Source organism: Orbicella faveolata, unplaced genomic scaffold (genome assembly GCF_042242905.1).
Source record: "Orbicella faveolata isolate gen_17 unplaced genomic scaffold, um_ofav_v1 contig_34, whole genome shotgun sequence".
NCBI lineage: Eukaryota > Metazoa > Cnidaria > Anthozoa > Scleractinia > Merulinidae > Orbicella > Orbicella faveolata.
The window spans coordinates 12565492-12590690 of NW_028301563.1; the positions used below are offsets into that span (position 1 = coordinate 12565492).

Below are 25199 nucleotides of genomic sequence, written 5' to 3' on the forward strand. Positions count from 1 at the left end.
TTCACTTAAACTTGTATAGACTGTAGAGGAAAACTGTGTAGGATGTCATATGGAAAGAACTAAAAAATACAGAATCTGGTTCCAAGCAGCAAGAGAATTAAAGAGGAAAGAAAATATGAACAGGGACACTTCCTATACTAAGCCATTGGCAGTAAGGGTTAACTTATCCAGGAGAAACTTGTTAAACCAAAATGACTTATTGCCAAAACAAAGAGTTCAGTAAGGAAGGTTATGACAAAGCTGGAAAGATCAATATCAGGTGATCTCTTATTATAACCAAACCCCTTGTTTTCTAACAGTATCTGTCTTGAGAAACTGTAATAACTTTACTACCACTAAGTTTGAAATGATAATCAGTTATTTTCTTTATACTTAATGCTTTTAAATTTTCATCATAAATCTTATGTAAATAAAGATAGCTCTAACAATTATTTTACAAAGAAATATTCTAGAAAAGAGTGTCAGAGCTTGTACTTGTAAACATGAACCCCAACCCTGATTTCTCCCCAGCTTCATCCATCCCAGGTTCCCTGTTGCTTTTTGCATTGATGAGTTTATTATTGGCTTCAAGAGAATGATAAGCGTACATTTTCAGCAAATAACAAAAAACACAAACAAGATTGGGTTTTACATGTAAATGTTTAATTGACAGCACAATGACAACACATAGATAGCTTTCCATGGTGATTGAATGTATTTTCAGAAATGGGGCCTCAGTGCTTGAATGGTCTTGCAAAGGTAGTGGAGGATGGTAACCTAAGGTTTAAAAAGATCAAATAAGAGTCCTCTTAATATTCACCAGTTGATGTTTATACGACCTCCCTTCCCTCTTTGGTTTTTACATCTCCCCTAACTCTTTTCAACAGCAAATGTAAACTAAAAGATAAATTTCCTAATGAGATCTAGCACTGGGAACTCAATATGTATTTACGATTAAAAAAAGTAATTCTCACAATTAAACAATCCAACCCCATCCACCTTTTAAGTCCTGTCCAAGCAGATACAATGCGGTAATGTACAAGAGCTAATATTTTATCATAATTTATAAAACATAAAATAGCTCATTTGCAGTATCAATGTATTGAATTAAGGTCTTCAGATTTTCACATAGAGAAACTTTTTCAGCACCCTCACCTGCACAAAGAAAAAATAATATTTCTGAAGTGTGTCATATAAACTACATCAAACACTCTCCATAAAGCATTTTTGGATCCTTACTTAAAGAACAGCTACAATATTGTTTTGGAATTAAAATAAATCAAACTTCAAATTCCTAAGTTGTTGATCAACTGTGCCAATTTTGTACACATAACAAGATCCAGCAACAGGAACTCAAGGTGACCAGAGTTTGGAGCTCAAGTTTTGTTATATAAGCATACATGATTCCAGCCAACTGTGAGGCCCCTTATTTGGTCTCAAGTAACCAAGAAAGCCATTACCCCATTGACCCTAGCCAAGTTAACTTTCACCATTTTGTTGAGAAAGTGAAACACAAGTCACCCTTAGCAACATAACCAGGGTAACCCTGGTAGGCCTGATAACCTTTTTTCATCAAAATACTATGACTGGCCTACCTGGGGCAACTCATGGTATGAAGAAATCAAAATTAACTCACAAAACCCCACAGTGATCAAATGACTGAAAGGAAGCCAAAGGAAGAAGGATAACTGAGCACTGGAACATGAAAAAAGGCTTACATGTACTAAGTAATTGAGGAGGGACAACTTCGTTTCATATAAACACTTGATAAAGTTGCCTCAGAAGGGTCTGAAAGGGTTGTCTTCAGTACCCAAGACCATATAAATGGGATCTTGTACTCTCCTCCACAGAGGCTCTCTATGGGAAATTGAACATACTCCAAACTACCAGGCTACAGTCAAAGCAGCACAAAAGAGGCCTATGCTGAGGAGAGAGTACCTTGTATGTCAATATGTTTAAAGAAAAGTCTTACAAGACTAGACTGCAAACCATGGGTAAAATGTAGACTGCAGGCTTTTTAAGAACATCATATTCCCAGAGAGATAGATTCAGCTAACCATACACCGGCTAACCTGAGCCGTATATTTCAGGCTAACAGCAAGGACTGGGAACTACTGAATTCACGAGTTTGATTGGCTGAAATCGATATTGAAAGCGTTCTAGATTTTCCCATCTAGACAGGTAATGTTTTGCCGTAAGAAAGTCGCAAACTAAAATACAAAGTCATTGACTGTTTTCATCTAACAATATATATTTATGGAAGTGCCACAAAGCCTGATGAGAAAAAAAAGTAAACAGGACAAGCAAACTTTAGCAGAATTAATTCAGCTTATCGCCAATTCGCAAGCAAAAAATGATAATTAGTACAAACCAGTTACATTAAACGAATTACATTATTCTTGTTTGTGCCATATAATGAACATCTTATTAACTGAGCTTAGTCAGTCTGTATGGGAGAATCTTGACCTCTGTTGTGTGTACAGACCTCACTGCGTTCGGTCTGTGCTCACGACCTTGGTCAAGATTCTCCCATACAGACTTCCTGCTCGGTTAATAAGAGCTAAATATAACATAGAAAAGGCGTGTTTTATTGTTTTGGGTGTGTAAATCTATATCATAAAGCAAATAAAGAAGCCTAAGCCATGTATTACACTGTGATAAAACACTCCAGACATTTGAGAACACTCCAGAAATGTAGAAAACACTCGCCTGTTTTCTACATTTCTATCACAGTGTAATAAACGGCTTAGGCTTCTTTATTTGTTAAATAAAGGAAATGGGAATACAATATATTTCGATTCTTAAAAAGTCTGCAGTCTGCATTTTAACCACCGCTGTGCAGTAGGCAGGCTTTAAGTCTCATTTGTAAAAACTGAGCTTATGTTCTTGTTTGTGAAAGTTCTCATTTCCATCATTGTGGATAGTATTTCTGTTTGTTGGGCCTGTTGCTGGATATGTGCCGAGTACGAGATCGCAGATATTTCTTACTCAAATGAACTGATCATTTTTACTGCCGATTCTTCAAAATCATCTTCAATTACAATGTTTCCTTATACATGTAAGCTATTCTGTGACCAAGTTACACGTTTCTTTAAGCTACCGATCACGTAAAAAACGCAATTTTACAGAGCGAATTGTCAAAATTTTGCCCCACATATTTCCACGGGAGAGCGATGACAGTAACACTTGAAATACACTTTAAGCAAGATTTGTCAGTTATAATGAAAATCTGCTTACCTCTCAAGAAAGAAAAATGATAATGACTCCTTGAGATCCAAATACAATACCATTTGAAGCTGAAATGATTGGAGAAATCCGCCTCAAACAGTTCAGTATCAGCGAGAGGCGACAACGACATTTTCGAAAACTTTGTGCATTTGCGCGCCTCTTCGCCATGACGTCATAATGGCCATGATCATAGGGTCAGTCAAATCTGACGTGTTCACCTCTCCCTCCTGCCTGGCGAGGTAGTCCTGGCTCGTTGTGACATGTCTAAACTAGGTAACTAGACGTTCGGGGTTTTACCTCGATTTATTATTTACAAACCTCTTGTAATAAGCCTCATCTACGCGCTATAAAATGCCTCAACTTCCAGGCTGTTTCTATGATTAGAGACTCTGTATTCTACAAAATAAGGCATATATCAGGAGCCATAATCGGGAACGGAGACCGTAAGTCTCGGGATTCGCGCGCACCTATGATATGAGACAATTTTTCTATTTTTAGAACAAATTGCGCCATCCTTACGTCATATATCCGCGCGGATTCACACACGTGTCGGGGGCTCTCGCGTGGATGTTGTCACGTTGTGTGATCAAATGGTGAGAGTTGAGAGATTCTTTTGCGTATTTTTCACAGCGATGGCAGGGAATAAGGCAGGGAATACGAACCAGGGCGCTTATATGTAGTTTTATGCTCTGAGCTAGCGGAAAAGGTGGGTTTTTCAGGGTCGAAAACAAGACTTCAATCTCGCGCTGGGAATGAATACTAAGATCTGCTCACGCTAGTTGTAAACTTACGCGTATGTTTTTGCGTTTGTTCTGACTTAAGAATATAGCAAGAAAACTCTACACTCTGGTATCGAGTTAATTTGTGAGTTTCTCAGACAATGGTTCATCATAACCAAAACCTGTTTTGAAGGTTTCTTATTGTTTCTGCTTGTTTGGTGAGTTTGCAAAAGTTTTTGAAAGGAAAGTCTGACGCGTACAATTAGTTCATTTGCATAGTGCAGCTCGTGCACTTTCAAGTCCGAGTCAGTGTTTGAATTGTCAACAAATCTTGACAAAGATTTCTTTCGTTATCTTTTGTGCTGAGATGCTGTAACAAATTTCACGAACGCAAAAAAAAGCTACTAACATCGTGTGTTTCTTCAACATAAGCATAGTGAAGTTTTACACTGCGAAAATGAAAATAGACAAGGAGTTTTGATAGCTCGATCAACAAACTCGAAATCGTTATTCCAAGTTGATTAAAGAAAGCGTCATCGTAACCTTGCTGATTATTTCTGCTTTATTCACATATTTCTAGCTTAGCTTTTAATATGTTCTCAAACATTTATCAATCTTAAACATATTTAAGAACTATAGAGTTATTGTTTGAGTTCGATGTACGCTTTCACACGAAAGAGCGGCGGAAGTACAATTTGTCGTGTTTACTGACTGTACTGAAAACACGCATCGGCGGGCGCTCTCATTCATTGACAACAGAGAATTTACTGGATTTTTACACCAATAAAACTGAGCAGTATCTACGGACGTAAAGTTATTGGGCCTTGGATGAAACATCAAGCGTTGCTTAAAATTCAAGCGAAACTCAAACTAGCAATTATTTTGTTTTACTTTTCGGTCGCGATAGACTGACAAATTCCTCGCAAGTGTGTGGCAAGAGGAGCTAGGAAACTATGAAGCCCTGAAGCTCTGCTATATCTAAATATATCCAGCTAGTTTTTTGCTGTGTAATGGAAAAGCTGTTAATTTTCAACATATGTGAAATTTAAAGTGGAGTAATGTACAGCTCATGTAAAAGAAGCATCCGTCGGAACACAACTTGGTCAGCGATATATATAAGCTTACAGCGGAACATACCTAAATTCGACACTGTCTTACTTCACTCAAACTAGAGCAGCTTACGACGAAAATACTTAAGCAAAATTCCAGCAGACGTGAACGCGTTGAGTTGTGGGCCAAAAACATGAAAAATTTCGGGAATTTCGGACGCCATTTCCTCCGCGCGACATCCGCAAAAATCCTCGCAGCATGTACGCGCGTGTGCCGCAGGCGATGGCGCAATTTGTTCTAAAAATAGAATTATTGTCCCATATCATGGAGACAACCCTAATACTAGAAATGACGCGCGCTTACGGTCTACGTCCCCGATTATGGCTCCTGGCATATATGCGATGCGTCCAACCTTGGGGCTAAATCAATTTTTTTACGAACTTTTACATTTAAGTTATTTTACCTTTCTATTAATGTAATCGAACCAGCACTGTATGTCTTAATAAACCCTTCCGGCAATAAACGTCCCCATAGCGAAAATAACGTTCAAGACATGGACATAGACTGTTTAATCTATGAGATGCTCTTCATAAAGAAGAAGCCTAGCTTTAAAACCCAATCGGGCTCCCTCCGCGCAAAACTATCTGTTTAGAGTTAAAACAGCAATAGCATTTATGAAGGTCATGAAGCCGAGAGCTACAAAGACGGGTTTCAGGTCTGATATCTTCTCTCAACTAATAATTAACAGTCAAACAGGCGCTATCTTCCCCGTGCAACTGACAGCGGGTGCTCAGAACCAGAAGATTCCCACCCAGCAAGAAATTGTTTGTGGAACAGATATATTTCAAGGAGCAGATCCGTTGCCATTCCCTGACTGGATTATGATAATGATGAATATCTGATAAAGATGTTTTGTTTTTCTTTATAAAAAGCAAATAATTCTGAAAGTTAGTTAGTTAGTGATCTCTTTTGCCTATTTGCTCCGGGCCGGGCTCCGTCAAATATATCAACAGAAGCTATTGCATTTTAATCCTTTCAATCTTATCTTCTAAAACAGATATCGATGATTGCGCAAAGCATCCCTGTAAGAACAACGGGACCTGCACAGACGGAATGAACGGATTCAACTGCAGCTGTGCACCAGGATTTAATGGCTCACAATGTGAAACAGGTAGCTATAGCCAAAACTAGTTAATTTTCATTGATATTCTACGGTTTTTAATCTCTTTCTAAGTTGTTTGCAGTCTTGTATCTTTTAACTTAACTTTAACGAATATGACCGTTATTAACTTTTTGCATTATCACCTTGAAACAGATATCGATGATTGTGCAAGTCATCCCTGTAAGAACAACGGGACCTGTACAGACCGAGTGAACGCATTCAACTGCAGCTGTGCAGCGGGATTTCATGGAACACAATGTGAAACAGGTAATCGTAACAGATAACATGACCAACCTTATAGTTTGCGTAAACAATAAAACCGCAGTGTTCACAGATATTTTTGCTTATGCATTTTTGATTAAAGAAGAGCACAATTTTTTCCAAAACTTTCTTTTTTTCTCCATAATTCTGTCCAATTGACCTATCCAAATGCAAGTCTCTAAGGAGCGAAAGTTTGGGCCAATAAACGATCATATGCATTTTTGGTTATTTTGCAGATATTGTTGTTGTGGGTTCTGTCGTATACCGTAAAATGCCGCGTTAAAGCCCGGGCTCATATAACTTCATAAGGGGTTTTCTGTGGGCTTAAAGACGGGGGGGGGGGGGGGACCTTATTTCCGGGGGCCATATAAGCGAAATAGAAATATTGTTTTGGAATGAGAGATATAACGTATCTGAGCAACGAATTAAAGCTAACATACTATTACATTTAGAACCATTACATTTATAATACATTTATTGTGAGTCACAGTAAACGGAGAATATGTTTTCAAAACATCTATAAAACACTAGTGTGACTGGAACAACTGGAAAGGAACAGAACGTTATCTGATTTATACATTAGACGGGCTCGTATGAAGGGGGGGGGGGGCTATATCTGGAATAATATCTCTGTTAGCAAATAGAAGGGTTTATATCCGGGGAGGCTTTAACGTGGTATTTTACGGTATGACCGTTATTAACTTTCTACCTTATCCCTTTAAAACAGATATCGATGACTGTACAAGTCATCCCTGCAAGAACAACGGGACCTGCACAGACCGAGTGAACGGATTCAACTGCAGCTACGCAGCAGGATTTAATGGCAAACAATGTGAAACAGGTAATCGTAACAGATAACTTCATCAACCTTATAGTTCATGTAAATAATAAAACAGCAATGTCAACAAACGATTGGGAGCCAATCAAAAGGTGTATTTCGTAGAAGTTGACAGCCACTGGAAAAGGGAAAACAAAGGGAAAGTCGTCTTTGACTATTATTGCCACGAGGAAACCGAAAGATAAACCTTTTTTACGAGTTGCTGTGAAACTTTCATCCTTTTTACTTTTCCAGCAGAACTGTTTTAATTCGTTCTTTACAGCATATTTCCTTAGAAAAGTTTGCCTGTGAGCGGACACACGACCCAAAGTTAAACGTACTAAACACACTAGGCGTGTAGTTCCTTGGTCATAGCCTCCAATCTCGTGAGGGGGACAGGTGGGGAATTGAGCGGGTGGGTATGGCTTCAGCGCCGATTTCACACCATCTGTGGCATGAAAATAGAATCCGCTACATAGTTGATTAAAGTATCGCACATGATATTCCTCCAGCGGTTTATCCAATGCCAGAGAGTAAACATACCTTAGTGGACAAACACTGGCGCTGATTGCGATGTTCTTACACTGAGAACCGATAAATATCATCGCCTGAAGGACAAATTTATTCAGCTATGGCTTACCTACAGGTTACCCAACAACATTTGAACTGGAAATTTCAAATGTAAATATGAAGATTTTCTCGTATAAACAGACAAAAAGGTGGTAATTAATACCTATTGTAGAAGCTATATTTCGGTGGCGAGATCTTTTAACAACCTTGTTCCCAGGAAAAATGGAAACGAAGACAAATCATATAGAAATGTTTGTGCATGACCGGATGTAATAAAGTGATGTAAAATTGAACAAAATATATGAAGTGACTGTATTCAAACTACAAGTAACACCCAACGACACAGCACGACAGAGGTATCTACGGATCAGGGGAGAGTTATTTACGTATTACTTTGTTTGTTTTTTTTAGTTGACATATGTAAGAACTACCAAAATCTGACAGACGCGGAAAGAAGATATGACTACGCAACACAAGACGACATATGTTAAATGTCTTCCGTGTTTATCGCATATTTATTTTACACATTTGTGTGTTTCCTTTAGTTGATGTATGTCACCGGCAAAATTACCAAAATCTGACGGATGCAGAAAGAAAACATGACTACGTAACAGTAAGGGAGAAATGTGACAACACCCTCAATGGCTGGTATCGCTTCCAAGGAGCTGCAGGCACAAAAATGGTGACCACATGTCCACCGATGGACCGTTGTGATGCAGCCTTTCCTATCTGGTTGAGTGGTGGTCATCCTACAGTGGCTGAGGGTAAAGTCACAAGAAACGTCTGCATTAATTTGTTTGCCTGTTGTCCAAAAACATTCTCCATTCAATTAAAGAATTGCGGCTCCTATTATATCTACAAGTTATCACACCCGGGGTATTGTAATGCCCGATATTGCAGCACTGACTAATCCGGTCATAGCATGTGTATGTTTCAGTTAGCTTCAGTTGAATAGTAGTGGCAAGAGACTTAGATCATTGTCTCTCTTAGTGCCAAGCGGGATATTACTTTCCGACATGAGTACCAACAGTAAAACTTAACCATGGCGTGGTGGTTCAAAGTATGACCAAGCTAGTCGAAAATTAGTGTTGCTCAATTATAAACTTGAGCCATTTTTTTTCTCTCTCAACTTTTGACGACGTCTTACAAGCTCTAAGTCCTCTAAAAATTAGCAAAGGAAATACTTTACCCATGAAAGAAAGCTTTAAACCTCCATCAACTCTTAAACCTGGATTACGAACAACCTGACCACTATAAGCAAACAAAATGCACGTCGAGTTTCAGGCGTTTCTCGGGAGAAGACTTGGCGGCGTGACAGAAGACGGCTTTTTTTTTTTAGGCAAGACACTGTAACGCTGTACAGTGAGCTAGTAGATGAATAGCAATAACATCAATGCGAATAGCATTAGCAAAGTAACTCGCATTGTCTTAATAAAAGTAAAGTCTTTAAAGAAATTAGTTGCTCAAGTTGATTTGTCATAACTTTGTACAGTTTGTCTTCTAAGAGAGCTTCTGAGAACTTTGTTTGGCCCTGCAGTAAAGATATTGAATCAAAGCAGGCCTATTCTTTTCAGTGATTTGAGCAATCCATTTGCTCTCGTTTATAGAGAAGGAAATAGACTGTGATTACAAAAGCTTAAAATCTGATAATTTTTTCAATATTCAGTCGTGTATATAATTTGTGAAAAGTTAGGGTTATTTATAACTTCTATTCCTCAAGACAAGAGACTTTAAGAAGAAATTTGATATGAAAGGCAGAGTAACAATTTTTCTTGATTGCGCGGAACAACCATTACTTTGTCTTATCTTAAAAACTGCTCTTCCTATCGGTTTAGCTTAATTTGTTTAAAAGTTATTGAACACTTTTTAACCAGTTTTGATTGAAATTATAAGCAGTATACGATATACAATATACACGTTTTAGCTCGTGTAGGTTAACTTTTGTGTTGTATGTTTGTTTATCTGTGTTTTTGTTCGATTTGGTTTCTCAAAAAATGTATCTAGTGTAATCGCCTGTAGGGAATGCCAAAAGTGCTTTAGTAAACATGGTTGGCTATTGCCCAGACAACAGTCAAACTTAAAAATTTGCTGACATCCCAGACATTATACAAGCAATTTGGAATTGTATAAAATAGTAATTTCTCGTAAATTTAACTTAGTAGCAAGTCTAGTTTCTCTAGTATAAGCAGACCGAGAAGTTTTACAATTTTTTTTTTTAAATTACAACTTTTTTTTTTTTTTTTTTAATTTGGTTTACATTTTTTTAAAATCAAAATTAAACACTAAACTAGTAGTAGATCTCTTCAGGTAGTTTTACAAACATACACTAAACGCCTGCATTTAAGCCACACTAGCGGCCATTTCAAAGACATAAACCACTAAGGTTTTGTCGGATTTATGAAAGGAAGCAGGTGACGTTGAATTGTGAAAGCCAAGGTTTTGGCTCACGGTTTTAGCCGCCGTAGTACCAATGAATGCGATAGCGTCCGGCGCTTGCACGTACAAGACGGATAGAGAGGAGAGAATTACGAATTCCTTGCACGGCTGAAAATGCCGGCTGATATGGAATGACGGTGGTAGAACTCTCTAGGTACAGTATGGCGGATTTTACAAAAGAAATTATCTCTTCTCTGAAAGTTCCAAGGCTGCTGATTTCTGTTGCAGCATGTTGAGCTGGTAAATTGTGTGTACATAATGTAGATATTAAGAGGCCAACAAAAGAAATCTCTTCCAGACATTTTGCCTGTTTCCTCAATCTATCAAAAAATACTCTTCCTTCGGTAATTAACCAAGAAACAATTCAGTTTGTAAGTCTCCTCTTTCTTTTAGCCTAACAACTGTCTCAAAATTCGTTTTGGTGTTTCAACTTTTCTGATCAGATTGATATGAAAATTTCAGTTTTTATCACATCGATTGACATTAAGCTTTGTTTAATTCTTCAAGGATTTTGCCTTACGTCATTAGGACATTATTTCGCGATCTTAGTTTTCATATATTCCTTAGTTAACTCCACTGTGATAGACTCCAGGCAACGAAGTTATTTCCACAGACAGGCATCTTTCAGGGAATGATCAAATTCCTTACTTTAATTTTGTAAATATATTTAAGCTGTAGTGCTAACATCGTGTAAGGTATTTAAAAAGACAATTGTCACTTATAGATATACGTCCAGTACCTTTGTTATTTGATTCTGCATATGTTAGTAATGAATATCAATACTCCTTTCTAACTTTTATTATTTGCCTTACAGTTTAAATATAGTGGATACGAGACAATTTCTGGCAGAAACTACAAAATGCCCAAAATTGCCTTGCTTACAAGTTGGATTATAGTTAAAAATTGTTATTATTGGGACAATTGTTAACTTTATAAGCACCTTGTAAGTTTTAACGTCTACTTAAAACTATGAATAAGGACTCTTTATTATTATAACAGTAATTATTATTCACCTTGTTACTCAAAATAATGTAATGTTTAATGGGTTTAGTACAACTAAGGTATACATACACATGTATGTTTAGTTATATTTACCGCAGCGCTAAAGTTATTCAAAGGGCCAGTAGCATGATAGTGCTTTTGTCAAGTTTTCCGTGCGACAAAAGGCACCAGGAGTCAAAAGAAAAGCGTTGGAAGTATTGTTGATTGATTTGTTTATGATGCAGAAGTAGATTTCAAATAGCAACAAATTAACTTAAATGATAATTCAAGTTGGGGATGAAACTAACTCTTATCCCACCAAATTTCTTTCCCGGTTAAATTTGCATCCCACGAAGTTATTAGTTCCCTTACAGATTCCAGCAGAAACCAATTAATTTTCAATCTAAATACAATTTTCAAACTGTGCAAATGACTTGCGCGCTATCACGGTACACTTGGGCCCAATGCCATCTTAGTGCAGTACTAATTAAATTACATTAGGTACAATACAACGTTTAGTAATGAGTTATCCAACATATTTTAATATTCAACCCATAGAGAGGTTTTTAACTGACTGTGGTAAAACGACAACCAAGGTAATCGCTTTGACCAATCAAAAAGGACACAGACATTCGACTGAAGCAATATTGAACTCGAATACGAACTCGAGATAAGATATGCGAGCGAGGCTTAGCTAGGATTGCTTGAGAATGTGACGCTAGGCTTTTAAACCATTCACCAAGCCTAGCGAGGCAAGATCAAAGCAAATTAATGTGAATTATCTTGGAAATTTAGGGTAAAACTTCTGTGTTAGTAAATTAAAGCATTCTTTCTGAGTGCATGATATAGTTATAACCTGTCGGTGTAAATATTGCTTTATTGTTTAAATGTGCCAGAAGTCTGGACTGAACGTAATGATGTTATCTCGAAAGGTGTTTCTGTTGGGAAATCAAAACATGCCACTTAACCATGGTTCGTTTTAAACATTAACTTGCCGTCAGTGTTAAACGCATAAGAAATACGGCGAAGAATAACTTCTCTTCATATAAATTTTTCCAGTCTGTTAATAACGACTGAAGAGCCTACTTGTAGAGATTTGGATGGAAATGAGGGTGGATAAAGTCAGGATTGAATTGATTAAATTGGACGTACAATCTTTAAACTCGATAGTTGAGACATTTGTACCATCCAGACATGAATGCAATAAATCTGTAAATATATGTTTGTTTTAGAAAAACTCATGTACACGTTTCAGAATGCTAAACTAAATAAAATTCCTTTAAATGTCATGGCTGTTAATCTTTTCAGATAGCTTTTATACTGTGAAAAGATGAAGGTAAACGGCCGACCTCGATCTTTTGGTACTGCCCGGTTCTCTCTGACAATGACACTTAATTTCTTTCATTGAATTCTTTATTATCCTCCACCACTTCTTTCTTTCTTTGCAATCATTTTTTTTAATTTTCACTTCTTCTTCACTATGTCCTTCCTCTTCATGGCAGTTTGCCTCTAATTCTTAATCGGTGAGCTTTGCATAAGCGCAAGTGCACATATCCTTGCTTCTGGATGCCAATTTCCCTTGTTAATGAGGCTTGCTAATCGAGCTTTGTGCCAGTCTGCTCTCAATTTTTCTAGTTCATTTAAAAGAAGTATTTGTTTTGTAATAAACTTGTAAGCTTCCTCAGAATCACGTTTGATGATTTTACGTCTTGTTTCTTCTTGGATTTTGTTTAGGCGGTCTTTCTTTCCCTTTTCAGTTTTTCTTTTATTTATATATTTTTTTTGTCTTCCGTTCTTCATTCCTGTCTTATTTAGCAAACCTTTGAATGCTCGGTCAAGACTTTGCTTTATGCTTATAAACTTCTCTTATTTGTCACTGACACCTCCTTTCATTTGAGCAAGTTCCTCTTGTACTGCTTTAGTATACTGATATTGCTCACTGGCCCACAACTTAAGTTTATTTCTGTTAAAAAGTGTCCCCAAATTAGATGGGATGTTATTTTCTTCCTTTTTCATTTGGGACATAATTTTTTCGAATTTTTTAACACCTTTGGACACAATGCCTATATGATTAGGCCTTAGTTGTGTCGGGGACATTCTCATAAATTTAAAACAGGAGGCTTCATTTGTTTCAGAAATAAAGTACACTCATGTCATGCTTGACCTTTTCATGATATTTTTGGGTTTGAAATCTTCTTTTCCTTTCCTTGTAAAGTTATCCAGCAAATAGGGTTGTGCATAGACTACGAGTAGTCCCTCTTTCGCTTAGTTCGTCGTGCGTGACGCGAAAGAAAACCGCGAGAAAAAATATGGCCGCGCAAAAGGATTTCGCGCGGCCATTTTTTTTCTCGCGGTTTTCTTTCGCGTCACGCACGACGGACTAAGCGAAAGAGGGACTACACGTAGTCTAGGTTGTACATGTCTGTACATGTCTGGGAGTATTTTGTTGAATTACCTGGGCCTTTCGTGCTTTAGGTCCTTATACAAGTACTTAAAATAGCCTTCGCTGTTACTCTCTGTTCCAGTTGACAACTTTGGTGATGAATTCCAAGGCAGCCGGCATGGAAGAAATAAAATGTAAAGAAGCATAAATATAGATAATGAAAGATATATATAATGAGAACAGGCCTCACATTGTCATTTAATTTCTGCCATGCAAATTGTTCAATCCAAAAATACTTTTTCAATGAAATAGCAAAGAATTGTGTTGTTAAAAGCATGTCAACAGAAAATAATGCTAAAGAACCCGCAAGACCGGATGCAAACTTAAACAGATACATGACGTGAGAAATGCAAGCAGAGACAACAGGAAACGCAAGCAGAAACAACAGAAATGCTTCGAGGACTATGATTGGAACACTCCTTGTCGCACTGGTAAAGTTGGGCAATTAAGCAATCAGGAGCTTGACAAGCATCCGTCAGTCATTTTAACCTTAAATTAAAGGCAAGAAAAATGATAAGGTGCCACGGGTCATTGCACATGCCTTGATCAGAATGGGTGAGGTACTTGATAACCGTGTCTCTCTTCAGCGGCACGAAGTACTGCAAGATGATAACAGTGACAATGATATTCACAGCAGTTCAGATGCGGAAAGTGACAGCGAAGATGATATCGTTATTTCGCATCTTTGTAGCTCTGATTCATCGGAAAGCGTCAGTTATTCAAAGGGAAACCAACAGTTACAGAGTACCTGTTGTAGCACAGGTCTCTGGCCAAACCCGATCTGGGCGCAATATTGTGAGGTAGTTCTCTCACTGTCGTGCCTTTTTTTGTATTAGTTGACCCATGTAAGTGGACTGTTTGGAAGTGTTCACCGGTATGCTCTATATGGCTAAAAGAAATACATAGCCCCCCTCCCCCCCCCCCCACTCCTATCCTTATTCATTTTAGTGACCCCCTCTTCATTTTCTAATTTTTTGATCATTCCCCCTCTTATTTTCCAGCCCCCCTCCTCCTTCACCCAAGGCATAAATATTGAATGGTCCCTTATTGTTCGGTATACATACAAGCCTTGTCGAGGAGACAGACCTTTAGCAAGGACGGCCGTGACAGATTGCAACGGCTACCGGAAACAACAAATGACTTCCGTCAATGTTCTGCGCATGTCAGTGATGTTTGTTAACCGTCTTCCACTCCGCACCGACCGGAAATGAAATTGCCATTCAGTGCGTGGTTACCAAGTGTTAAACTTTTAACTTGGAAATTATACATGTGGTCGTCTTTTGTTGGCTTGCCTCTAGACCAAGAGTGACATAATAACATGTAGTATATAGTCGAACCTCCGGTTGCGACCACCTCTCGTAAGCGACCAGTTTTCCAAAATACAAAGTTTCCATGTGCATGGAGGCCTACAGAATATAATTTTTGATATCACTCCCTTTAAAAATAAAAAAATAATAATAATAGTAAGAATATATTAATATTATCATCATCATTATTATTATTATTATTAATATTATTATTATTATTATTTTTAATTTGAATATAGGCTTAGCTCGAAGCTGCAATAACGCCCTAATATATATTTATTCAATATTCAGGTTAATTAATCTTGAGCCACCTTGAGCTAAAAAACAATATATTTTTTACAGAAAAACAACGAAATTTATATTTATATTTTCAGTAAAGAACAAAAACAAAGGTGGAGAACACGATAAATGCCATAGGAATTTAAGATTTTTAACTGAGCGAAAGTAAAGACATGAGTTGTTGCTTTATCGAAATACAAAATAAAAGGTCTTCGGAATAAAATAGTTTGCCATATTTACATCGTAAGCGTAACTTGGCGCCTGAATATATATGTTTTTTTTTTTCCAATTTAGGAGTGTGGCAAAATGAGAAGCAGATAATATGTCAATTTGTTTGCAAAAGGAAAAGCCAGTAAATTTAAATTCATTTATTTGGATAGCGTTTAATTAATTAACTAACTTTTAACTTAAGACAATCACATGCTTGCAGGGCTGTAAAATAAATTGTTTAACATCCTACCTTTTGCCAAAACATCAACAAAGCCGAGGAATATAGTTAAGCTAACAGTGGAAGTCGCAATGACGTCCTGTTATAGATATGCTTTCAACATTTAGGCCAACTCTATCTCGAACAAATCTGAAGAAAAAAAAAATTAATAAGATGAAAACAACGAAATCAATGTTTAATTCATAATAAAGAACCAAAACAAAGATAGGGAACACGGAAAATGCCGTCGAAATTCCAGGTTTTTATCTGAGTGATTGTTAAAAACATGACTTTGGAACGCATCTTTCATTGAACTAAACACTCATAAACAAGCGCAAGAAGGAATTCCTTCTTATAAGTTTAGTTGAGAAACCCGCAGATAGAAATATTTTGTTCACATAATAAGTACGTAATTTAAACGGAAAGTTCTAGTAGGAGCAGGAGGAGCCAAACTGACATGAGCAGAAATAGCTCTGAATGACAGAGACAAAACACGCCATCCCTTATTACAGTGTTGACTTGTAAAGAGCTGGTTATCTGTCGACTTCACATCGCCAGCTGGTGCTAGCTCAACTCTTCCCATAGGACTTCAGAACTGAAGACGTTCGTTGCGGTGAAAAATGAATGTTTCTGCGCTCCTCATTTTTGCGTCATCGATTTCAATAACGCTTCGTCAAACGCAAGCTCAGGGTGAGTTCCAAAATGTCCTTACATTTTCATTGATAGCCTTTCAATCGCGTTTTATACTATCCTACTTTGTGTATCCTAACATCCACTTACCTGGGCTGGCATCCCAAACTCTGTCTCATAAGTGGGTTGAGTTTGCTGTTGGTTCTTCTCTTCAACCTCTTCTTCTCGGTCATGTTTTCTTCCGGGTACTCCTATTTTGCTATCTTTTTGAATACCGACATTTTAAAATTCCAATTTGACCTAGAATCCGAGTTTGTCTGAGTTTGTCTGAACACCGTCAATATTTTAATTCAGCTGGATTCGCCAAGATCACGCAAAATTGTTATGATAAAATTTCTCAGGTAAAACTGACACGATATTTCATTAATCACTCACAAAAACGGAGAAAAATGCGTGTTTTTTGGTAACATTTTTATCTCCTGTCTGTCTCTTTTGCGAAAGCAATTTCGGTCCTTAATTGAAGATACGCGAAAAGTTTAAAAGATAAGACCCATGCAAAAATATAAATGAACTTATTTGGTTCAATAGTTTTCTCGATAATGATGGTAATGATGGTGATAATTAAGAGACTATCATCCAGATCACAGTCTTTTGTGATAATTTGGGAAACTAATCTTCTAAAAGTTACAGTTCAGTCATTTTTGTCTTCTTTGTCCTTCGTGGAAGCTTTGTTTATTTAGCACTCTTTGGTATTTTAAAGCCGATAGTTGTAATGTCAAAATACTGTAAGATAAAGAAAACTATTTTCAAGGAGATTTCAAGTTCTTGATGCATCATCGCTAAGTCTTCCACAAATAACATTTGAATAAATTTACCGGAATTTATTAGTAATTTGTCTCACAATTTTATTGCGCATCTACGAGGCAATTTGCACGAAGTGTCGTCTAGTGTAACTCTCCCTGAATTGGACATGTCTCGCACGTTTTCGTGACAGCAATGCAAGGCATGTTAATAACCAACTGTAACAGCGCCTTTTGACACGATTGCCGACGCATAATTCTTTACAAGAGTTGGTACGAGAAATTGCTACTTGCATTTATCTTATAGCATCACTACATTCTTAAAAATAATTCTCAGTCAGTCAGCACATAAATAAAGACGAAGAGGAAGCTAGAATATCAAAACCAGCTATTTTCTTACTAGATGGGAAAAGAGGTCTGTAAAATGCATGTCTAGTTTGTGTTATATCGCCTAAAAAAGAATGATGCTGCATTTTTCGTTACTAAAATCGGCAAGGTGATCTTTGAGGAGAGATCTTTCAAAAATCTTCGAAGGGCACGGAAATTTGGAGTTCAAACGGCAAATAAGCGAAATGCGGGCTTTCTTGTTACAGTCTAACAAACATATCCTACTATACGTAATGCTGTTCTTAAAAAATATATTATCTGAATTTAATCATAAACAAAAATAGGAACTTTATGCCCATGCGTTGTGCCACAGTTTTCTTCGGTCAGTCTTCTGTAATTAAGATAATTATCCTTTGAATTCTGTAGCCTAAAACTAAAAACGACTTCTTTCGTGCTCCAAAGCACTCGAGAATCAATAAAGGAAGTTATTACCAGTAACAGGTGGATTTAAAATACCCCATTTTCCTCACAGTATGAAATTACCGTATGTCATCATTGAAACCCCTCAATTAGTCAAATTATGCGGAAAACATCTTTGTTGTTTAAGTATGTTGCGGTTTAAAGGCCAGTATGCGGTTTTCTCTTGAGCGAGCGAACTCGAGCGTTTCATTTGTTTTCGTTCGTTTTGTGTATTTGTTGAACATTTTTGTCTTCTTTTTGTCTAAGCGAGCGTTATCTTGGATTCAGTAAGTTGAAGAAAGCAAACAAAAAGTTAGGTTGATGCGTAAATAAATTTAACCAGCTCTTTTCCAGAAAAAACGCCAGCGTTACAGGTTATTACATAATACAACAGACCATATATAAAAACGTAGTAAATGTTTTTCTTGCACGCTACAAGGAAAAAATTTGGTCACCGGTTATTTTGGCTTGTGTTTGAGGAAAACTCTGGCAGGTAAATCGTTTAATTATCGCGATGTCATCGTTTTCGAAAAGCTCTGTTTTCAAAATGTTTCCCGTCCACGCACACTAAAACGCAAGCCGCCGATTTCAAATTCCTCCTGTTTGAAGAGCGTTTTCATAACGGGTTAGAGGAGACGGTAGGTCTAAGCATAGAAAGATAGCCGTGTTTTCAAATTCCTCCTGTTGGAAGAGCGTTTTCATGAGGAGTTAGAGGAGACGGTAGGCCTAACCATAGAAAGAAAGCCGTGTTTTCAAATTCCTCCTGTTCGAAGAGCGTTTTCGTAACGGATTAGAGGAGACGGCGGGCCTAACCGTAGAAAGATAGCCGTGTTTTCAAATTTCTCCACTGTAGTGTGGACGCAGCCTGAGTTTTTCACCTCTCTTTTTCACTTAACGAAGTAAATTTCAATGATTCCCTCACCAGCCGCTCCCTAAATTTATTTCAAGATTGGTTACAAGCAACACTGTGTAATAACAGGTGGCGTGTTGTGTCGCTGCCATTCATAGGAATTTGGCTCATTGACACTCAGCTATAAGAGATCGAGATGCTCGCTTGCACTGCGTGAAAGCCAAAATATTCTAGAGTATTCTAGACTCGAATATGTGATTGTGACGCAATAGAATCCTAGAGTATTCAAGCCGCACACAACACGTGACGTACACCTGGAATATTCGTGTCGAATATGGTGGAATACGCTCCGTTCAAAATCGTTCGAGGATTTTCGTTAAAATATACCACACATCTGTCGTACTCCTTGGGTATGATGGCGAACCCTTTGTAAAAAGAACTTTATAAAATAAGGTAACAGTTCGGGTGCATAGCATTCTCCTGGAAACAAAATTTAGACTATGAATTCAAAGTATGTGCGATCTGCGCGTGTATACGTTTATCCTCGAATACGTGATCTTGACGCCAAAGCTATAGAATTCTAAAGTATTCATGGCGTGTACATGACGTGGACCTGGAAAATTCTTATCGAATATGGGCATACGGGAGGAGCACGACCGTATATTCGTTCGTTGACCAGAACAATTGTACTTTTTTGGTTCATGTTGTCGGCGCAGCGCATGTGTTTCGCTTGAGTCAAGAAATTTACACTTTGTTGTAACTTCGAATTCCCGTCATTCGGTTTTGACCGACGTTTTCGGGATAATCACTACAAAGCGATTTCTCTTTCCCGGCGTGATCAATCGATGAAACCGATAATCGATAACAATCGATGGCAATCGATATCAATCGATAACAGTTAATCGATTGATATCGGAAATCGATGACCAATCGATGGCCAAAAAATTTGTGTTTTTTAATTGCCATCGATTGTCATCGATTGTCATTAATTGTCATTGATTGTCATCGATTGTCATCGATTGTCATCGATTACCATATATTTTGGGGAGGTAAAAAAATGACTTGACAGGAGAAATATGGTGACATGTAATTGTGAAGATCATCGTTACCATCAACAACAGTAACAATAGCTTTATTGATCTCTCTAAATGCGGGTATAATGCAAGAAAATTAACATTGTTAACACAAACTAAACTGGGATGAAAATGTTCGTACTCTTTCAAGTTACAACAGAAACGTACGGTTTAAAGAGACATATTATCCAAGACTCGATATTTTTCTCTCCATATGACAGTTTCAGAAGCTGGCATAAGTATGGCCATCACGGTGCTTCTGATGTCTCAGATGTTTTATAAACTGGGCGCTCAGCAGTGTATAATTCAAGGCAAATATTCCATCCGTGGCATGATGTTGAAAGGACATACCTTCATCGAGGAGAAGACCGGAATTGGGCTTAATTGTTTAGACAAGTGTGATGATGACGTCAGATGTCAAAGCTTTAACTACGTCATCAGCCAAGGCATATGTGAGTTGAACAACCGCACCAAAGAAGCCAGACCCGAAGATTTTGTTCCGGACAGCGATCGGTTCTATATTAAACGATTCAGGGAAAGAGGTATTGTTCTTCTTTGAATGTTCATCTCATCTTTTTTTTTAAGGATAGTACTCGTATCTTATACGAGCGTGCCCAGAATCTCATTGCATCCCGAGGACTACAAACAAAGCCCGCAGTTTTTCGTGAAGAGTGCTTAACAAAAGTGGTGTTTAGTAATGACAAGAAAGCGCTAAAAAAAACAATGTTTTTGACTTTTCTATTTTTAGTTCCCCTCGGATCCATTCCCGAGTTGCCAGCTGAGTCGTGCGCCGAAATCAGGGCGAGTGAAGGAGAAGATGCAGTCAGCGGTAATTACTGGTTCCATTCAACTAAACCTGGAGAGGCAGTCCTGGCTCGTTGTGACATGTCTAAACTAGGTAACTATACGTTCGGGGTTTTACCTTGATTTATTATTTACAAACTTCTTGCAATAAGACTCATCTACGCGCTATAAAATGCCTAAACCTCCAGGCTGTTTCTGTGAGTCTGTGATTAGAGACTCTGTATTTTACAAAACAAGGCATATTTGCGAAAAGTGCAACTTTGGCGCTAAATCAAATTTTTACGAACTTTTATATTTAGGTTATGTTACCTTTCTATTAATGTAATAACCAGGAGTGTGTTTTAATAAACCCTTCCAATAAGCGTCTCCATAGCGAAAAGAACGTTCAAGACATGGACATAGACTGTTTAATTTATGAGATGCTCTTCATAAAGAAGAAGCCCAGCTTTAAAACCCAATCAGGCTCCATGCGAGCAAAACTATTTGTTTGGAGTTAAAACAGCAATAGCATTTATGAAGGTCAAGAAGCCGAGAACCATAAATATAAAGAACAAGGCCAGCTTTAAAACCCAATCGGATTCCATCCGAGCAAAACTATTTGTTTAGAGTTAAAACAACGAGAGCGTTCATATAGCTCATGAAGCTGAGAGCTAAAATGATAGGTTTCAGATCTGCTATCTTCTCTAGACTAATAATTAACAGGCAAACAGGCTCCATCTTCCCCGTGCAACTGACAGCGGGTGGTCAGAACCAGAAGATTCCCACCCAGCAAGAAGTTGTGTGTGGAACAGATATATTTCAAGGAGCAGATCCGTTGCTATTCCCTGACTGGATTATGATAATGATGGATATCTGATAAAGATGTTTTGTTTTTCTTTATAAAAAGCAAAAAACTCTCTGAAAGTTAGTTAGTTAGTGATCTCTTTTGCCTATTTGCTCCGAGTCGGGCTCCGTCAAGTGTAACAACATAAGCAATTGCATTTTAATCCTTTCAATCTTATCTTCTAAAACAGATATCGATGACTGTGCAAGTCATCCCTGTAAGAACAACGGGACCTGCACAGACCGAGTGAACGGATTCAACTGCAGCTGCGCACCAGGATTTAATGCCACACAATGTGAAACAGGTAACTCTAGCCAAAATTCATTTTTCTTCATTTGTTAGGACTTTCTTTTAAATCTCTTTCTATTTCGCTTACAGTACTTTTTAAACCGCTTGAAAAGGACAGAAACATATTTTTGTTGTTCGGTTGCTTATTTTGCAAATATTGTTGCTGTGGGTTCTATCATATATGACCGTTATATGATAATAGATTTTTGACCAAGGAAAGCACTTCTGTAAAAACCTGGTGAAAATTTCTGGTTGCGGAGATCAGTACCGAAATCTCTTGCAGGGAGTTATATTCAGAGACGCCAACAGCAATTAGGCTTTAGGTCCAACGATATCGTTTTAATCCAAGAACGCAGTCAAAGAATACTTTACAAGGCACGACTCTTTAAGCCCAAAGCACAATTCTAAAGGATTACGTAAAGTTATTAAAAAGTCTTAACTTAACATTATCTAATACATTTCAGGGAGCTCGATTAGCTGTAACGGAATTTGTAGTTTGCAACATTAATAACTTTCAAAACAATACAGGTAGTTGACAGTTTCACAAAAAGACTATCGCAGGTAGTAATTACAGCTCAGCGCTTATTACAGTTATGATCTACAACAAAAATAGCAGGTGTTTGTTACGGTTAATGAACTGGAATAGTAAACTGTAACTTAGAAATGCAAAATGAACTAAAACAAATATATCTAAAGCAAATTTATAAAATATACTAAATAATCTGGTTTTCTCTCCTCACAGTTATTAACCTTCTACCTTTTTCCTTTAAAACAGATAACGATGACTGTAAAAGTCATCCCTGTAAGAACAACGCGACCTGCACAGACCGAGTGAACGGATTCAACTGCAGCTGTGTACCAGGATTTAATGGCACACAATGTGAAACAGGTAACTATATCCAAAATTCATTTTCCTTCGATTTTTAAACTGCTTGAAGAGAGGAGAAACAGATATTTTTGCTTATGCATTTTTGGTTAAAGAAAGGCACACTTTTTTCCACAACTTTCTTTTCTCTCCTTAATTCTGTCCAATTGACCTATCCAAGTCTCTAAGGAGCGAAATTTGGGCCATTTAACGATCTTATGCATTATTTGTTATTTTGCAGATATTGTTGTTGCGGGTTCTATCGTATACCGTACAATCTCAAGATAAAGCCCTGGGATCATACAACGTCATAAGGGGTTTTGTGTGGGCTTAAAGACAGGGGGGTGCTTATATCCGGGGGGGAATATAAGCGGAATAAAAATAATGTTTCAGAACGACGATATAAAACGTAACTGAGCAACTAGTTAAAGCTAACATACCAATACCTTTAGAACTATTAGATTTATAATACATTTATTGTGCGTCACAATAAACGGAGAATATGTTTCAAGAACATTCATAAAACACCAGTGTGATTGGAACAACTGGAAAGGAACAGAACGTTATCTGATTTATACATTAGATGGGCTCGTACCCGGTTTTGGGGTTGGGGGGGGGGGGGGGGGGCTCTAATATCTGGAATAATTAATATCTCTGTTAGCAAATAGGTTTTAGATCCGGGAAGCTTTAACGTGAAATTTTATGGTATGACCGTTATTAACTTTCTGCCTTATCACCTTGAAACAGATATCGATGACTGTACAAGTCATCCCTGTAAGAACAACGGGAGGTGCACAGACCGAGTAAACGGATTCAACTGCAGCTGTGCACCAGGATTTAATGGCACACAATGTGAAACAGGTAACTACAACCAAAATTAGTTAATTTTCATTCAAATTCTACGGGTTTCAATCTCTCTCTAAGTTGTTTGCGCGCAGTGTTGTATCTTTTAACTTCAAGCATAGTTTTGTTATTGAGTTTTGTTTTTAGTTCTTGCAGGTTCTATCGAATGTGGCCGTTATTAACTTTCTGCCTTATCACCTTGAAACAGATATTGATGATTGTGCAAGTCATCCCTGTAAGAACAACGGGACCTGCACAGACCGAGTGAACGGATTCAACTGCAGCTGCGCACCTGGATTTAATGGAACGCAATGTGAAACAGGTAATCGAAACAGATAACCTCACCAACCTTATCGTTTGTGTAAATAATAAAACAGCAAAGTTAACAAAGATTGGGAGCCAATCAAAAGGTGTATTTCCTAGAAATTGGCAGCCACTGGAGAAGGGAAAAAAAAAAGAAAGTCGTCTTTGACTACTATTATGGCCACGGGCAAACCAAAAGATAAACCTTTTTTACGAGTTGCTGTGAAACTTTCATCTTATTTACTCTTCCAGCAGAAATGTTTTAATTCCTTCTTTACAGCATATTTCTTTGTAAACGTTTGCCTGTGAGCGGACACACGACCCAAAGTTACACATGCTAAACACACTAGGGCGTGTAGTTCCATGGTCATAACCTCCAATCTGGTGAAGGGGGAACAGATGGGGAATTGACCGCATGGGTATGGCTTCGATTCAGGGCCGATTTTACACCTTTAGTGGGCAGGTGGAGGCGAAATTATGCGAAGAGTTAGTTACTTAGACGAGTGAACGAATTCAACTGCAGCTGCGCACTACATGTAGACTTTACTGGAACACTGTGAATGAGATAATAGCTGTAGGTAACAGCAGGTAATGCCACATGCAAGTAACAGGGATGAAACTTCTACAATCGATGGGCAGATCGCAGTACTGTGTGGTTGATATCACTGAAAGTTTCCCGTTAGCCAGCCACACGATTACTCAAATAAAATTTATCTGCTATAGGTGTTTCTATATGCCGTGTAATCACTATAGAAACGTAAAAACTTTGGAGTGGATTTAAGGCGCCAATTCTACTTATTTTCCTTCGTAACAAGGTTCTCTTGAGATTTTTCTGATACTTTTTTTCGCCTTTTTAATGTGTAAAGTAGTTTATTTCCACCAGAATTCCCTTTTATGCTCGTAATGGAACACTTAACCATCCATTGTGACATTGAAATAGTAGCACTTAGATCCCTTTGTTTTTAGACATCGACGAGTGCGCAGCACAGGTCGACCCATGTGATGCTGTTGCCAACTCTGAGTGCAAGAATACGGATGGATCGTACAACTGCCAGTGCAAAGATGGATTTGTAAAGAACGGTGCTATTTGTGAAGGTGCAACAGAGTTTTATCAATAGCAGGGATATTTTCTATTCTGTTTTAATTAGCTACAGTTAAAAACTTTATTTGTCGTTATGTAAGGACAGTTTGCCACATTTAAGAATCTTATATTACAAGTAGGCATGTATCAGGAAAAAATAATAGATAACCCATATGAAGTTAGAATCCACTACATAGTTGATTAAAGTATCCCACATGGTATTCCTCCAGCGGTTTATCCAATGCCAGAGAGTAAACACGCCTTAGTGGAGAAACCCGGCTGGCGCTGATTGCGATGTTCTCGCACTTATAGCCGATAAATATCATCGCATGAAGGACAAATTTATTCACCTATGGCTTACATACAGGTTACCCAACAGCATTTGAACTGGAAA

General features: G+C 37.7%; 2 protein-coding genes and 1 long non-coding RNA gene across 3 annotated transcripts in view; 2 read left to right on the plus strand and 1 right to left on the minus strand.

Moving 5' to 3' along the window:
* Positions 1 to 620: 620 nt before the first annotated feature.
* Positions 621 to 3307, minus strand: LOC149104831 (uncharacterized). The gene is made up of 2 exons (XR_016201456.1): positions 3217 to 3307; positions 621 to 756 (listed from the first exon to the last, which is right to left on the minus strand). It is a non-coding gene; the product is annotated as an uncharacterized LOC149104831 (long non-coding RNA).
* Positions 3308 to 6242: 2935 nt separating this feature from the next.
* LOC149104832 (pancreatic secretory granule membrane major glycoprotein GP2-like) overlaps positions 6243 to 25199 on the plus strand; it is a 62183-nt gene continuing 43226 nt past the window's right edge. Inside the window, exons 1-2 of the mRNA XM_089271464.1 lie at positions 6243 to 6405; positions 7127 to 7240. Of these exons, the coding sequence (XP_089127590.1) occupies positions 6252 to 6405; positions 7127 to 7240 (268 nt within the window). The 5' untranslated portion in view covers positions 6243 to 6251. The remainder of the gene's footprint in view (positions 6406 to 7126; positions 7241 to 25199) is intronic.
* Positions 19968 to 20725, plus strand: LOC149104833 (uncharacterized). The gene is made up of 2 exons (XM_089271348.1): positions 19968 to 20340; positions 20547 to 20725. Exons 1-2 carry the CDS (start codon positions 20013 to 20015, stop codon positions 20723 to 20725), a joined length of 507 nt encoding a protein of 168 aa, XP_089127474.1. The 5' UTR covers positions 19968 to 20012.